A 13,375-nucleotide genomic window follows, 5' to 3' on the forward strand; every position below is an offset into this window, starting at 1 on the left:
TGAACTGTGCCCGAGCTGTTGGGATGTTGAGAAACATGAGCGTAATGCAGTCTCCCAAATCCGTGATCTCCGACTCAGACCACACTGGACTGCACAATGATAAAAGAGGCGCACCGTCCGCACCGTCAACGAGTCAATCTATAACTCATACCCAACAACTGCAGTATACCCACCGAACTTCTCATCCCTAACCCGCCATGGAAGAACCAACCTACGACCCCAGGTACGTCTGCCCGTCTATACAACGATCCTGGCATGGACAACACAGCTGACACAGAGCAAGCCGCCCCCTGGCAACCACCACCATCGCCTACCAGTATAAGCTGGTCAACTGCCCCGGCAAGACCATCGTAGGTCTGCTGGTCGAATATCCCCCCGCGGGCGCCACGCCTCCTCATCGGCACGGCGGAGCCTCGGTCTCAGCCTACGTGATCAAGGGCTCCGTGCTGAACAAGATGAACGACGACCCGATGCGGGTGATCGAGCAGGGCGGGTCGTGGTATGAGGCGCCCGGGTGCCATCATCGGATCAGCGCCAACGCCAGCCAAACGGAGCCGGCGGCATTCTTTGTGAACTTTGTTCTGGATACGGAGACGCTGGAGCGGGAGGGGCCGGGGGTGCTGGTGCAGATTGATGAGGAGTATCGGGAGATTGTTGCGCAGAAGATGAAGACTGAGGCTGCCTAGTGTACGGAGAGTACTTTATAGTATAGACAGCTCCACGCTAGTCCCTTTGCGGTATAATGCTTGTCTAGCACTGTGGACTGTCAATGATTTACCTCACCTGCATTAGTCTTTTGAATGGAACATTCAATCTACCCTCACTAGGATACCCCTGAGTATTACTATACTAGACTTGCCTATAATCCACTTCTGTATTCTCTCCATCTCAACCACACGTGTCCAGCCCAACCCAGCGAAGGATCGGGAAAGCGGGCACGTCCGACCCATCGCCGCAGCGGCAGCTTATCGATCCCCGTTTCATCCCAACTTGTCCCAACTGGAAACGACTCCTAGTCCACGACCGACCGATCAACCAACCTCTACAACCACCACAACCACAAGCACAACCCACAGCTTGAAAACCGACACCAACAACAAAACAAACCAAAATGACCGACGCAACCAAATCCCTCAGCCCACCACCACCTCCACCCCCACCAGCACAACCAGCAACAACGGTGCGTCCTATCCCAACAATCCTCCCCTCCCCTTACAACACAAGAGCATAAGCATAAACATACCACACACCCTCCAAGCCAAAGACGCCCCCCTCGAGCACAACCCCAGGTACTAACCCCAGCCAAAAGCTCGAAAACCAAGAACACCCCACAACAACACCTCCCTCGAGCATCCAATCCGAACTCAATGCCGCAGTCGACGACCTACTAGACCAACTCCAGCATAAATTCGACGGCGTGTCCAGGGATATTTTTGCGAAGTGTATGTATCGACCACAAAACCCAAAGCACAAACACAATCTCCCCCCCAAAGCAACGCAAACACTAACGTAGCCTCTACCGGTAGTGGACGACATGGCGCGCCGACTAGACGAGCTGGAAGCGTCGCTGGCGCTGATGGATGGGCCGACGGCTTCCCCTGAGGGCACGGGGACAGGGACAGGCGCAGGCGCGGGGAGCGTGTCTGCTGGGAGTGGAGGGGCCGGGGACCAAGGGGCGCGGAGTCCGAGTCCCGGGATGTGAATGATATCACTACGTGTATTGATTTTGGGGTTTGGATAGATGGATAGATATATCCTTGGGTTTTTGGTCCTTGGGGTTTTGCGGGGTGCGTTGTGTTGCGTTTTGGGCGATTTATTGGGAAGGGGGAGGGGATATCCATGGTGATATTTGAGGGTTGGAAGTGGGCGGGTTGGATCGTTTGGAGTGATGTGTACAGCACGGGATGTGGTTTTTACAGTCTGTCGGTTTCGGTCGTTGAGATACCCCGTTTACAACTTGCATTGCAGCTTGGATTTGAGCATGCCGTTCCTTTTCTTGTTTTAGGTTTGTGTCCCTTTTTATTTTTGCTTCAGGTATATGCTAGAATCACATTCTCATCATTTGTTCTTCTGTCCTGGTATCATACAAGGATCAATAGTCCCAATGGACAAAAACACACAGCGGCGATAAGTTCACATGCCGTACGCAGCAGCAGCAGCAGCAACAACAGCCGCCTCTCAACCCACAAAAATCATAACTCATATCTGATCTACAGCTCATCCTTCTCCTCACGGGCCTCATCGAAGGCAAACTGGCGCAGGATATTGCTGCGGGAGACGAGGTCATCGACCTTCTCGGGGGCAGAGCCACCCTTGGCGATGATCTTCTCCAAGCGGGCCAGCTCCTTGGTGACGTAGTCGGCGTTCTGGGCCAGCTTGTCGGCGACCTTGACGTAGTAGGGGGCGTACTGGTCCTCGAGGCCGGCGGCGGCCTTCTTCAGCTCGGCGGCGAGGGTGGCCGGGGTGGAAGAGGCGATCAGCTTGTTGAGGGCGGCGACGGTGCCGGCCGCGGCATCGAGGCCGCCGCCGACGGCGCGGTGGGTGCCGGCGTGCTCGTTCAGGAAATCGACGAAGGCCTGCTCGGAGCGGGCGCCCGAGTAGACCGAGGCCTCCTTGGAGCCCTTGGGGAAGAACTTGATGGTCGGGTAGCCCGTCACGCCGTTGGCTTTGGCCGTCGCCTTGCTGTTCTCACCCTCGGCGTCGACCTTGGCAATCACGATGTTGGCCTCGCGCGCGAAGTCCTTGGCCAGCGTCTCCCAGGTAGGAGCCAGGCTCTTGCAGTCTATCCATCCATCCATCGCCCGTTAGCGTTTCTGTCACTCTTACTCCCAACCCTCCTCCCCCACAACAAATAACCAATAAGCCAAGGAAAAAGAGACTGGGGAAAACTCACGACCACACCACGGCGCGGTGAACGCCACAAGCACATGCTTATCGCCACCAACGGTCTTGCCAAACGACTCATCCGTCAACATCTGCACGAAACTCGGCTCCTTCTGCTGCGCGCCGCCGCGAGCCTTCACACCCGTCTTCTCCGTGATGAACGCCGTCAGACTCTCCAAGTCCCGGCCGCCCTTGTAATCCTCGGGCGTGTCGCTCTTGCCGTCGAACCACTTCAGCGTGGGGAAACCCTGCACACCGAACTTCCGGCCGAGGTCGCGGTGCTCGTCTGCGTCCACCTTGGCGACGGTGACTTTGTCGGTGGCGTGCGCGAACGCCTGCGAGAGCTCCTCGTAGGTCGGGGCGAGGTTCTTGCAGTGGCCGCACCAGGGGGCAAAGAACTCGACCAGCGCCGGCTTGCCGGACTTGAGCACGATCGAGTCGAAGTTGTTGGGGACCAGGTCGACCACCGCTGCCGTGGCGGTGGCGGCTGCCAGGGTGAGGTAGCTCGCGAGATGGCTGAGGCGGACCATCTTTGTGGTATTTCTTTTTCTTTTTGTGTGGGGTGGTGATGGGAGAGGTATAAGGGGTGTTGAGACGATTGAATGGCGGAGGGGGGAAGGGCAGGTTGAACAACTGCCGACGGTGATCAAATTGGGGGAATCGGTTTCTATGAATAATAATTAATGATGGGGGAGCTTCCGCGGCGGAAAGACTGCGGAGGCCGAAGCGGGTCGGAAGAGGACACTTGGTAACTATCATTCATTGCCCCAATCCACTCCTCATCACTAAGCAACGACAAAGTACTACCACCACCACCAGTCAATCATTCAACATGCATGATTAATCTGATTGTTAATCATCTCGGTATTCCAGCAAGGGTCAACCGGCTTTACGGAAAAGCTCTCAACCTAGTTTCGCCACTAGCCCATGTCCCGGCTCCATCGGACCGACGAATGACCAGAACATCATACCACATCTTCGTCTCAGAGTTGAGCTAGATAGCTATTATTGCAGCAGCTACACGAGATGAACCACTACGCCGGACCACCGGAATAGGAATCTTTCGGTGCCTCCCGTTCACGGGCCACTCGACAATTAGTCGTGATGTCGTTCGTTGCTGGTTCATGGACTGGCTACTATTGATCTGCGTGTCCGTATAGCTAGGGCCACATCCCAGTTCTTCATCACCGTCGCTCGGCGAGCCAGCGGTTTGCCTCTTCCCATTTCTTGCTGTCCTTGAACTCCCGACCTGCGTTCTGCGATGCGCGGTAGACCTATGCGACGTTCAGTATACAGTTGATGAATCTTCTGGGGTTTACCTACCGCATCCCAGAGCTTGAAGGCCAAGTCAAGATTGCCAGTAAAACTGTCGCTATGCTGGAACCATTCCTTGCCCTTGGCCTTGACTTCTTGTCTGGCTTCGGGCGACGTAGGATTGGCTTGCAGCGGCAGGTCGTCAAGGTAGGTGCGCACCGCGATTCCAAGACCGCAGTCGTTGTCATCAATGAATGGGAGCCTGGGAAGATGTCAGAAGTCTACTGCAGGGGGATCTCCGAATCTACTCACTTGGCGCTCAACTCGCCCCAGTCCTTACGGTCCCGGTCTGCGTCGCCACTAAGCAGAAGGCCAGCGAGGACTACCTCGATAAGGTTGCGTAGCGTAGAGCGTACTTCCGATATCAATGAACGGTAGCACAGCAGTTGCCTGCTCAACGGACCCGAGTACCCAATGCTCTTATGCTGTAACTTGGCGATACATGCCACGCGGGACACGAGCATGTTGTAACTCTTGTCCTCATCTAAAGAAGTCAAGTCAGCCACTTTTCAGGCTCTTCCGAAGGGACTTGCTTACCAGATCCTCTCATGGGACCACCCGAGACATGAGAGAACCACTGCTTCGAATTCAGAAGGCCGAAGCGAATCATTTCGATGGCAAGGAAGGTGGATTCCTCGAGCGTGTCGACCGGGTCAAGCGCGGACAACGCCTGCTCGAGACATACTCCCCATGGCGTAAGTTGATGCTTCTCATCAATATAGCCGCGGAGTTGCAGGAAGCGCCAGTATACGTTGGCGAGAATTTCATCTTGCGTTGACAACAGCTGTTCGCGGTTAGTTTCCTGTTGCTCGTGAAATGGCCAGGCAGACACGTACTTGTGTTTCTCGTGCAGAGAGCGTCTTTGAACTAAATTCGGAGTTTTTCAAGGCCAGGACCGCAAACTTGAACCGTCCAGTAGATGTCTACACGTCATTTAGTAGGGTTCCGGTTGTCAACATGCAGGACAGGCACCTACCTGCAGCTTCTTCAAGCCTTCCGGGAGCTGTTCGGTGCGGATCTTCCAAGCCTGGATGGTTTCCTTGACGGAAGGAAGTGTTTTGAGGTTGATTGTGGAGTTGGATTTCTCGTCGTACCAGGTGCGCACATTGATATCCTTGGTCTGATAGAAACGATGGAGGGAATGCGACAACAAGCAGATCGCCTGAGTCCGAACCGGTGTGAGGGTGGTGCCGGCGACTTGGCGATAGATCTCTGTATCCTCAACACCCAGAGGCAGGGAAATGGAGACTTCACCAGACGTCAGGTAGTTGGGCACATCGGAGCCTAGAACGCCCTTGGACAGATAGAAGTAGAGCTCTTCCGGTAAACGTTGGCCAATCAACTCGTGCATATCTGAAGACACATTCTCCGGGTCCATAGGGCCTACTCGTCCGTCTACATCGATGTAGACGTGGTGCTTCACGGTCATCAGAGCCCTCTTATAGCGATCTGTATATTGAAGTTCCTGCATGCGACGGTCCTCCTCGAATTGGGCGCAAAGGGTGAGGGCACTGCGTCCGGCAATGTTGAACATAGGGACGGCATCACGGACGATGGCGCCCTTACCAGGGTTGAGGGGGTTCTCGAAGATAGGGAAGGTTTGTAGGAAGGTAGATCCCAGCACAAGGCAGAAATCGAGAAATTGTTCGTTCGATAATCCGCCCAGCTGCTCCTGGCAGGTCTGTTTCGTGATCCAGAAGAATTGCGCGGGGTCAATGTCGATTCGCGTGATTAACTTGTCAACATCAAAGAGGAAGGCTTCGGAGGATCCGCAGACCGCGTCAATCAGTGGGTTGGGGCCTTTGGTCAGGTAGGCGAGCTATGCGAGGTGACCGGTGGTGAGATTAAACACGTGGAACACATACAGATTGGTCCTTACCTGAGCTGCGGCGCTATAGGGAGCGACGATGTATTCGATGCCGTTCTGGTGCAGAATGCGCTGCAAGAACCGGTAGAGGGAATCCGGGCGGGGGGTGCCTTGGCCAGAAAGACGGGAGTCAGCGCATGTGATATCCAAAACCCAGTCAAGGTATGACTGCATACCGGCGCTGCTGAAGGCGTCCACTACTTGGTCAGCCTGTTGCTGATCGTAGAGGTCCCAGGCTTGCTCAAATGCCCGGACGGCTTCCTGCTGTACGTGGGGCCGTTGGTCCTTTTTGCCGAATTCGAGGCCATTGAACACGAAGACGCAGGCGACGCCCAGATCCTTAAAGACCTGCAGCTCCTTTTCGATGTTGTTTTTCAGTGCGAATGGGAATCCGCCCAGGGCGACCAAGAGGGGCTCGCGGGAAGAGGGGTGGAGGAGGTGCTGGGAGATGTAGTGCGACGCATCGATACCGATGACCGCCCCTTTGAGGGAGGCAAGAGGGAGAGACTGGGTACGGGTAGAAGCCCATTCATCCAACGGACGGACTGTTACAGACCATAGATTATTATTAGCTCATGATGGAGGGGAATGGGAGCTCGGAGTGAGCTCCAGGAGCAGCAGACTCACTCGGCATGGTGAAAGCGGGAGCTCTGTCACGGACTTAGACGCGGGAGCCGATATCAGGCATGGAGAGCTCCGGAGGAGCAGGGAGAGGGATGGGGAGATAAGAATAGGGTACCAGAGGCAGACCTATGCTTAAGAACCTGGACCCGAGGGGAGGAAAGAGAGAGCGGGTGAGGAGGAAGGGGGAAGAAGGTCACAAAGGGAGTCGGTAGCAGAAGAGATGATGCGACAGTCGGATGTTGAGGGCGGAGGTGTGTTTCGGGCGAGGAATCACGAGGGCGGTGTTGACTGCCGCCAACTGGTATCTGTCAACTATGGTAGGACAACAGCATCATTCAATTATGCCAGAAGATTGTTCTTGGAATCAGTTACGAGCCATATATTTTTGATGTTGTGTTCAAACTGGCATCGTGCACTTGTGCTGTTTGTTGTGCAGATTTGCGCCATGCTTTGGGAACCCACGACGGCATATAGTTGTGAACACAGCCGCCACTGTAAGAGACAAATGCACCTCTCAAAGCCAGGTTGTATATAAGCCTCGGCCATAGAGGTAATCCAGATTTACTCCTAGTTCGTAGTTGCAGCCTTTCCTCCAGAAATATTCAGAATGTGGGGGGCCCATGTCTGTCCCAAATCAATGTCACTTGTATAATGCTCTATCGCTCATGGTTCACTTGTTTGTTGCTCTATTTATATTTTATCGCAGGGGATACCAATCCCCCAAGAGAAAGTGGATAAGAGTCAACAAAGGCGCGGTCTTCGACCCACCGTTTAGACCCCAGCAGCACACAGTAACCCGAGCAATGGATCCCAGCGACTCACAGAGCGAGGGCGGGTCTGCCGGATCAGAAGGAGCCTCCGAGGGTCTGACTTACCCTTGTAGATACTAGATAGATAGTGAAGGTGGACGATACATGCCGGTGTTGGCGAGGGTGGAACGCAGTAGCCGAGAGAGCGGCGCCTGGCGGGGGTTTTGATTCGATCGGATGGGGATTTGGTGGGCATTCGACCAGTTGCATTGGAGATTATAGTCAGCAGGATGGGCTTGGTTGAAGGTAAGGAGAATTGAGGAGTGTGCTGCTGCTGGAGTGGGTGAAAGATGAAAGCACCATCAGAAGTTGTAGCACTGAAGGTTGTCAGCAGAAGAGCAAGTGGTGGGTAGCTATTGTATGTGCTATAGTTACTATACAGTATGCATCAACCTCTTATCGCAGCGATCCATACATGCATATCCCAACTGGTTGACTCATGCCTCATGTTTCGGAATGTTCACTCCACAGAATAATATCAATTAGCAATGGAAACACTGTAGCCCTCATGCGACAGCCGATTAGAACCCACTCTGGGAGGTGATTGCTGGAACCGAGCGCATTTCCCCATAGCTATCGAGCCGACCGCGGCATTGATAGATAGATAGCGAGAGCCCCACGACGACTACTTTAATCATTAGACCACCCAGCCCACTGCCCTTGGGTCCTCGCATCTTATCCCTCATCATTCCTCCAGTACTTACTGTCAACATGACCGACGCCACTCCTGTTGGGGCTCCTATCGATCTGCCCGTCCTCGACGTCTCCAACCCGCTGGACCCTGTGGCGGGAAAGGCGATGCTGGATGCAGCCACCAAGTATGGCTTTCTGTATGTCGACAGCAAGGGCACCGACTTTACCCCAGACGACGTGAAGCGAGCATTTGAGCTGGTACGAGTTTGGACCTTATATCCAAACAGCATACTCCGATGCTAACAATCCCCAGTCCCAAACCTTCTTCAAATCCCCCACCGAGGAAAAGGCCGCTTGTCGCATCGAGCCAAATGTCCGCTACATCAATCCGCCCCTCAAGCCAGAAAATAAGCCTCAAACCAACTGACACAACTATAGAACCGGGGCTGGTCCGGCATGCACGTGGAGACCCTGGACCCCGAACACCAGCGGGTGAGAACTATACATCAGGCATCCCGATAGTAGATCCACGCAACTAACAAGCCATATGTAAAACGGCAGACGGGCGACTTCAAAGAGTAAGCCCTTCCACAACTCCCTAAAAGAGCACCCCGAAGATAACAAAAACGTTCAGAGCCTTCAACTTCGGCGAGTTCATCAACCACAAAGCCCAGCAACCCCTACCACCGGCGCTGGCTCCGCACGAAACCGAGATCGCGCATTTCGCGGACCTGTGCCAGAAGACGTGTACGCGTGTGCTCACTCTTCTGGCGCTGGGGCTTGGAGTAAGTTTGCCTTTTGCCCTTTTGGCACCAGGGACTCATGGCCTATCCCACCCGACCCGCATCATCATGATACAGACACCCTTAGACAATGCCCCTCTATACACCCTCCATCAATAAACACCAAATAAAGATCCCCCACCCCACCCCGAAATTCTAATACTCAAATCTACCTCCAGATCCCACCCACCTTCTTCACAGAACGCCACGACCCCCAAACCGGTCCAACAGGGAGCATCCTCCGATACCTCTACTACCCATCCCTGAACTCGCCAGCAACAAGCGCCTACAACCACACGCAGGACGTGCGCGCCGGCGCACACTCCGACTACGGCAGCATCACGCTCCTCTTCCAGCGGCCGGGACAATCGGGGCTGGAGATCCTCACGCCGGAGGGGAGCTGGGCGCCGGTGCCTGTACAGCCTGTCATGCCCTCAGACTCCAAACAAGACGCAAACCTCAACAAGGACGAAACCCCCAACGAAAACGCAGGACAAGAAGAATTCATCTTCCCGCCCATCCTCATCAACATCGGTGACCTCCTCAGCTACTGGACGGATGGGCTTCTGAAGTCGACGGTTCACCGGGTGGTGTTTCCTCTTGCGGAGCAGCGGCAGCAGCAGCAGCAGCAGCAGGGCCAGAATGCACGGGACCGGTATAGTATTGTCTTCTTTTGTCATCCGATGGATCGGACGGAGTTGGTGCCTGTGCCAAGTGAGATTGTTCGGGAGTTTCGCGAGAGGAGGAAGGGAGCTGGAGCTGGGGCTGGGGGTAATAATGACGCTCTGAAGGTTGGGTTCGGGGGCGGGGCTGGCGGTTTGGAGCCGGGGAAGCGGGCGTTGACGGCGCATGAACATTTGATGGCGCGGTTGGAGGCGACGTATCGGTTTGATGAGAAGAAATGATGCCCCAAGTAAGTATGGTTTGGTTACCTGAGTTAGGGCTGGGAGGTATGATGTATCAGCCTACGCGAGCTTATCTTAACAGATCTATTTGTCAAGTAGGAAATCTACTGAACTTCAATGGTTCACTTCATTTATCCCTCTTGTCAAGGACCTCCAAACCCAGAACAGAATCAGAATTAAGAAACGAATTCATATCATAGAATAGACAGCAACCTATGGTCTTACGTCCAATTGCAACAAGACAGAACGTGGATGGTATGCACAGGAATTCCTCCAAGTCCCAAGAGGACCATCCACTCCAAAGGAAATACCATGGGATAACAACACTACCACTTGTTCGGGTAGGACCAACAAACAGAGCATATTCCAAGGCTGCACCGATGGTCACAACTCCAAAAGCCTTATACCAGGACCATCGATGAGAGGAATCAAGAATCCAGGGAGCGTCGACAACCAGACAAACGCTCCGGAGGGCAAAAAACAAGCAAACAGCAGACATGGATCACGATGCTAGATAGAATAAAATAAGGAGCTACTCACAAAGGAGAATCGTCTGGCATCAGGACAGTGATCGACCAGCTGCTGAGATATGAACCTAAGAGAAAACGAGAGGGAAAAAGAAAAACACACACACAATGAACAAGACTTCATGACCGCTAGAGGAATTTCATATGACTGAGATCCAGACCTTGTGCCTGGATTTAACGAAACATGTAAAAAAGGAAGAAACAGAGGTATCTTTGGACTGGAAGAGCAACGCCGCCGAGTTCAGGAAAGGTCGGGAATGCCATGCACGGGGGAAGACGTGAAACCCTGGGAAACGAACCGAAGAAAAGAGAAACGGGACCAGATGACAGATACGACGCTATGCAAGCCGGTATGCATTATATGTTATAGGCAGGTTCCATCCGTGCAGCTCAAGGATTGGAGTGGCACCAATGGCGATGGCTGATCCAAGCCGCCTTCTGACAGTCTTTGCTGCAGTACTTGGTGCGACGGCAGCGGCGACATTTGGCGAATTGGCGCTGGAATTCTTCCCACTTGCCACATTTCCAGTAGGCACACTGCCGGATGCCACCCTGGGCCTCATCCTTGCGGCAGAGGTTCCTCATGACAACGCAAGCCCAGTATTGCATGTCTTTCGTGTGGTGACGGATCGTGAAGTGCTCCACCAGAGGGAAGATGTTGATATCGTCCGACTGCAGATATTCCTCCTCTTCCTCGGCCGGCTCAACAGGCGACACTCCTTCCTCGAGTGCCTTCAATTCACGATCAACCTTGAGCTTTGGAACAAAGTGGGTATTTTGAAAATAGGTACGGAGACTGCAATACTTGGAGACATAGGCCAGGAGCTGAAGAGCCATCATGACGTCCTCATCGCGAGGCAACGTCGTGATGGTAGTCTGGCTAGTAAGCCGATCGCGGATGTACGACGAATACGGAGTCGGAACCACAACAGGAGAGTGGGCGTTTTCGGCAGCTTGAGTGGGTGACAGCGCTGAGGCACCATTCGTCTGTGCGTCGTCAACAGCCGACCGATGGGTAATGTTAAATGTGTCCGCTTCTTGGCCTTCAGACGAATCATTGACAGTCAAATCATGGGCATTCGAAACGTCCTCCAGAACGGATCGCCTGTCGCCAACATCATCTATCTCCATCTGGTTCTCCATGCCAACCACCGGGTCGGTGATCGGGCTACCCGCTTCATCGCCCATCGCAGAACTATTTCCAGAGCCGATTGTGGAGCCAACTGTAGAATCTTCGCCGTTAGCGATATCTGAATCGCCTGATCCCGATTGTTGTTGCAGCAGCGTAGGGCGGGTGCGTAGCCCGTTCGTATGGATGTGGTTTCGCAGCTGTGCGGGGCCACTGGGCGTAGTAGGTGAGTCAGGCTGAGAGATCAGCCCGTTCTGTAGACCTGGAAGCATGCTTGGGAGTCTCTCCGCGTCACGCACCGGACGCAGGCCGAACCCGTCGGCTGTATCCATAGCCGCCGTGGAAAGAGGCTGCATTACAAGGTGACGGTGCTCATGAGCATGGCGGGGATTGTCGACAATCGCCAAGCTCCGTCGCTCTGGCACGTAGCCCCGTCGCTCTGAAAGAGTGGCCGTTGGCGCACGAGGAGAAGATGCCATGTCCATGGCATTGGTATCTGTATTATTGGCTTGGTAGTGAGGAGGAATTTCGAGGTGAGGGGGAGGCGCCTGACGGCGAGAAGGACGGTGTTCAGTGTTCGTCGACTGATCAACGTAGAGTGGGCGTGTAGGAAGATTCGCCGTGGGCCCATGGATGGTCTTGGAGGGATTTCTCGACGAGTGCCGATGAGTCTCGCTTTCGGCCCGGGCGCGTGCCTTCTCGAAAACCTTGATATAATTGTCCAGTACGGTCGCAACCACCGGTACAATGTCCGCCTCGACCACTCTGGTCCGCACAGCTTCCGAGCCCCTCACACCGATGTTGACGACACATTGAAAAGCGAGGCTCCATTTCCAACAGTCCATCAAGTCCCTCGTCCGGCCATCCTTCAAAATGCCTACCAGGCGTTCGACACCGCCATCGATGGTGAGGATATCGCGAATGCGGGCGGATGACGTTGTAAGGTAGGCTAGATGGTTGAGTGAGTTTACAAGCGGTAGGGTAGATGTACAGTCGAGAGCACGCCGGTCGTAGAGTGTGGTTGTGATATTGACAGAGGCCTTGTTGACATTCGGGATGCTGAAATTGACCTCCCGCATGTTGGACGAAGGGGGGTTGGAGACAGATGTGACTAACGGTTGATCAAGACGGAAAATCGGAGAAATTGACTGGTATTCGGGCGATTTGACCGAAGGCTGAATGGTAGGATGCGGTGAATTGATTGATTATAGTGGTGAACCACGAGAACGAGATGAAGAGGCTCGAAGATGCGACGGGGGTTACGACGAAGTCATGGGAAACGCGGTGGACGATGTACAGCAGTGGCCAACGAAGACGCTCGTACGCCGGTCGATGGGAAAGGAGATGGAAGGGAGTCGGAAGATTGTAGAACGATGGCAAAGCGGCGTAAAAGGGGAGTTGGCGTTGAGAAGCCAAGACCGAAGACCGTCCTCAGAGTCTGGCGGCCACGATCTATCACGAACGAAGAACCCCGTCGGCGAGTACCCAGGCGATGTTTGTATGGACCGGGTGAAAGGAGAGACAACCTATGCCCAACAAGTCGAAAGGGTGGTGGTGGTGGTGAGGAGGTGTGGGTGGTATTTGCTGTGGGAGGGTTGAAGCGACACAGGGACGGGAGATGTTGAGAGGGATTTGTTGTTAATAGAGAGACACACACACATAGGGCGACGGGCGGAGAGAGGGGGGGAGGGTTCGAAATGGGAACAAGAATTGGGGGGTGGGTTTTTTCGAGGGTGAGAAGAGGGGAGGGAATTCCAAAAGGAGGAGACAAGAGGGAGCAGTGAGAACGAGAGCGACAGAGACAAGACAGCCAGACAGCCAGACAGACAGACAGAGAACGAGAAGAAGGACTCTCAGTCTGGCAAAGCGAAAGCGGAGAGTAAGTCAGGCGGTTCCGTCTCT

General features: G+C 54.2%; 5 protein-coding genes across 5 annotated transcripts; 3 read left to right on the forward strand and 2 right to left on the reverse strand.

Moving 5' to 3' along the window:
- The first annotated feature begins 151 nt into the window (after positions 1-151).
- Positions 152-732, forward strand: BO97DRAFT_404364 (cupin domain-containing protein). Its single transcript, XM_025694959.1, has 2 exons — positions 152-223; positions 284-732. Exons 1-2 carry the CDS (start codon positions 198-200, stop codon positions 684-686), a joined length of 429 nt encoding a protein of 142 aa, XP_025553109.1. The 5' UTR covers positions 152-197; the 3' UTR covers positions 687-732.
- Positions 733-1,111: 379 nt separating this feature from the next.
- BO97DRAFT_422870 (heat shock factor-binding 1 family protein) lies at positions 1,112-1,702 on the forward strand (the record flags this gene model as incomplete). The annotated part of the gene is made up of 3 exons (XM_025696835.1): positions 1,112-1,180; positions 1,310-1,442; positions 1,527-1,702. 3 exons carry the CDS (start codon positions 1,112-1,114, stop codon positions 1,700-1,702), a joined length of 378 nt encoding a protein of 125 aa, XP_025553110.1.
- Positions 1,703-2,025: 323 nt separating this feature from the next.
- On the reverse strand, positions 2,026-3,904 carry BO97DRAFT_15521 (putative disulfide isomerase). Its single transcript, XM_025690189.1, has 2 exons — positions 2,894-3,904; positions 2,026-2,782 (listed from the first exon to the last, which is right to left on the reverse strand). The coding sequence occupies exons 1-2, from the start codon at positions 3,411-3,413 to the stop codon at positions 2,211-2,213; spliced, it is 1,092 nt and encodes a 363-aa protein (XP_025553111.1). The 5' UTR covers positions 3,414-3,904; the 3' UTR covers positions 2,026-2,210.
- A 4,248-nt stretch (positions 3,905-8,152) lies between these two features.
- Positions 8,153-9,817, forward strand: BO97DRAFT_469258 (putative oxidoreductase, 2OG-Fe(II) oxygenase family; the record flags this gene model as incomplete). Its single annotated transcript, XM_025699822.1, has 6 exons — positions 8,153-8,388; positions 8,444-8,503; positions 8,569-8,622; positions 8,692-8,708; positions 8,765-8,915; positions 9,092-9,817. Exons 1-6 carry the CDS (start codon positions 8,209-8,211, stop codon positions 9,815-9,817), a joined length of 1,188 nt encoding a protein of 395 aa, XP_025553112.1. The 5' UTR covers positions 8,153-8,208.
- Positions 9,818-10,734: 917 nt separating this feature from the next.
- Positions 10,735-12,552, reverse strand: samB (MYND-type zinc finger protein MUB1; the record flags this gene model as incomplete). The annotated part of the gene is made up of 1 exon (XM_025696836.1): positions 10,735-12,552. The coding sequence occupies one exon, from the start codon at positions 12,550-12,552 to the stop codon at positions 10,735-10,737; it is 1,818 nt and encodes a 605-aa protein (XP_025553113.1).
- Positions 12,553-13,375: the final 823 nt, after the last annotated feature.

This window comes from Aspergillus homomorphus, assembly GCF_003184865.1.
Source record: "Aspergillus homomorphus CBS 101889 unplaced genomic scaffold BO97scaffold_10, whole genome shotgun sequence".
Taxonomy (NCBI): domain Eukaryota; kingdom Fungi; phylum Ascomycota; class Eurotiomycetes; order Eurotiales; family Aspergillaceae; genus Aspergillus; species Aspergillus homomorphus.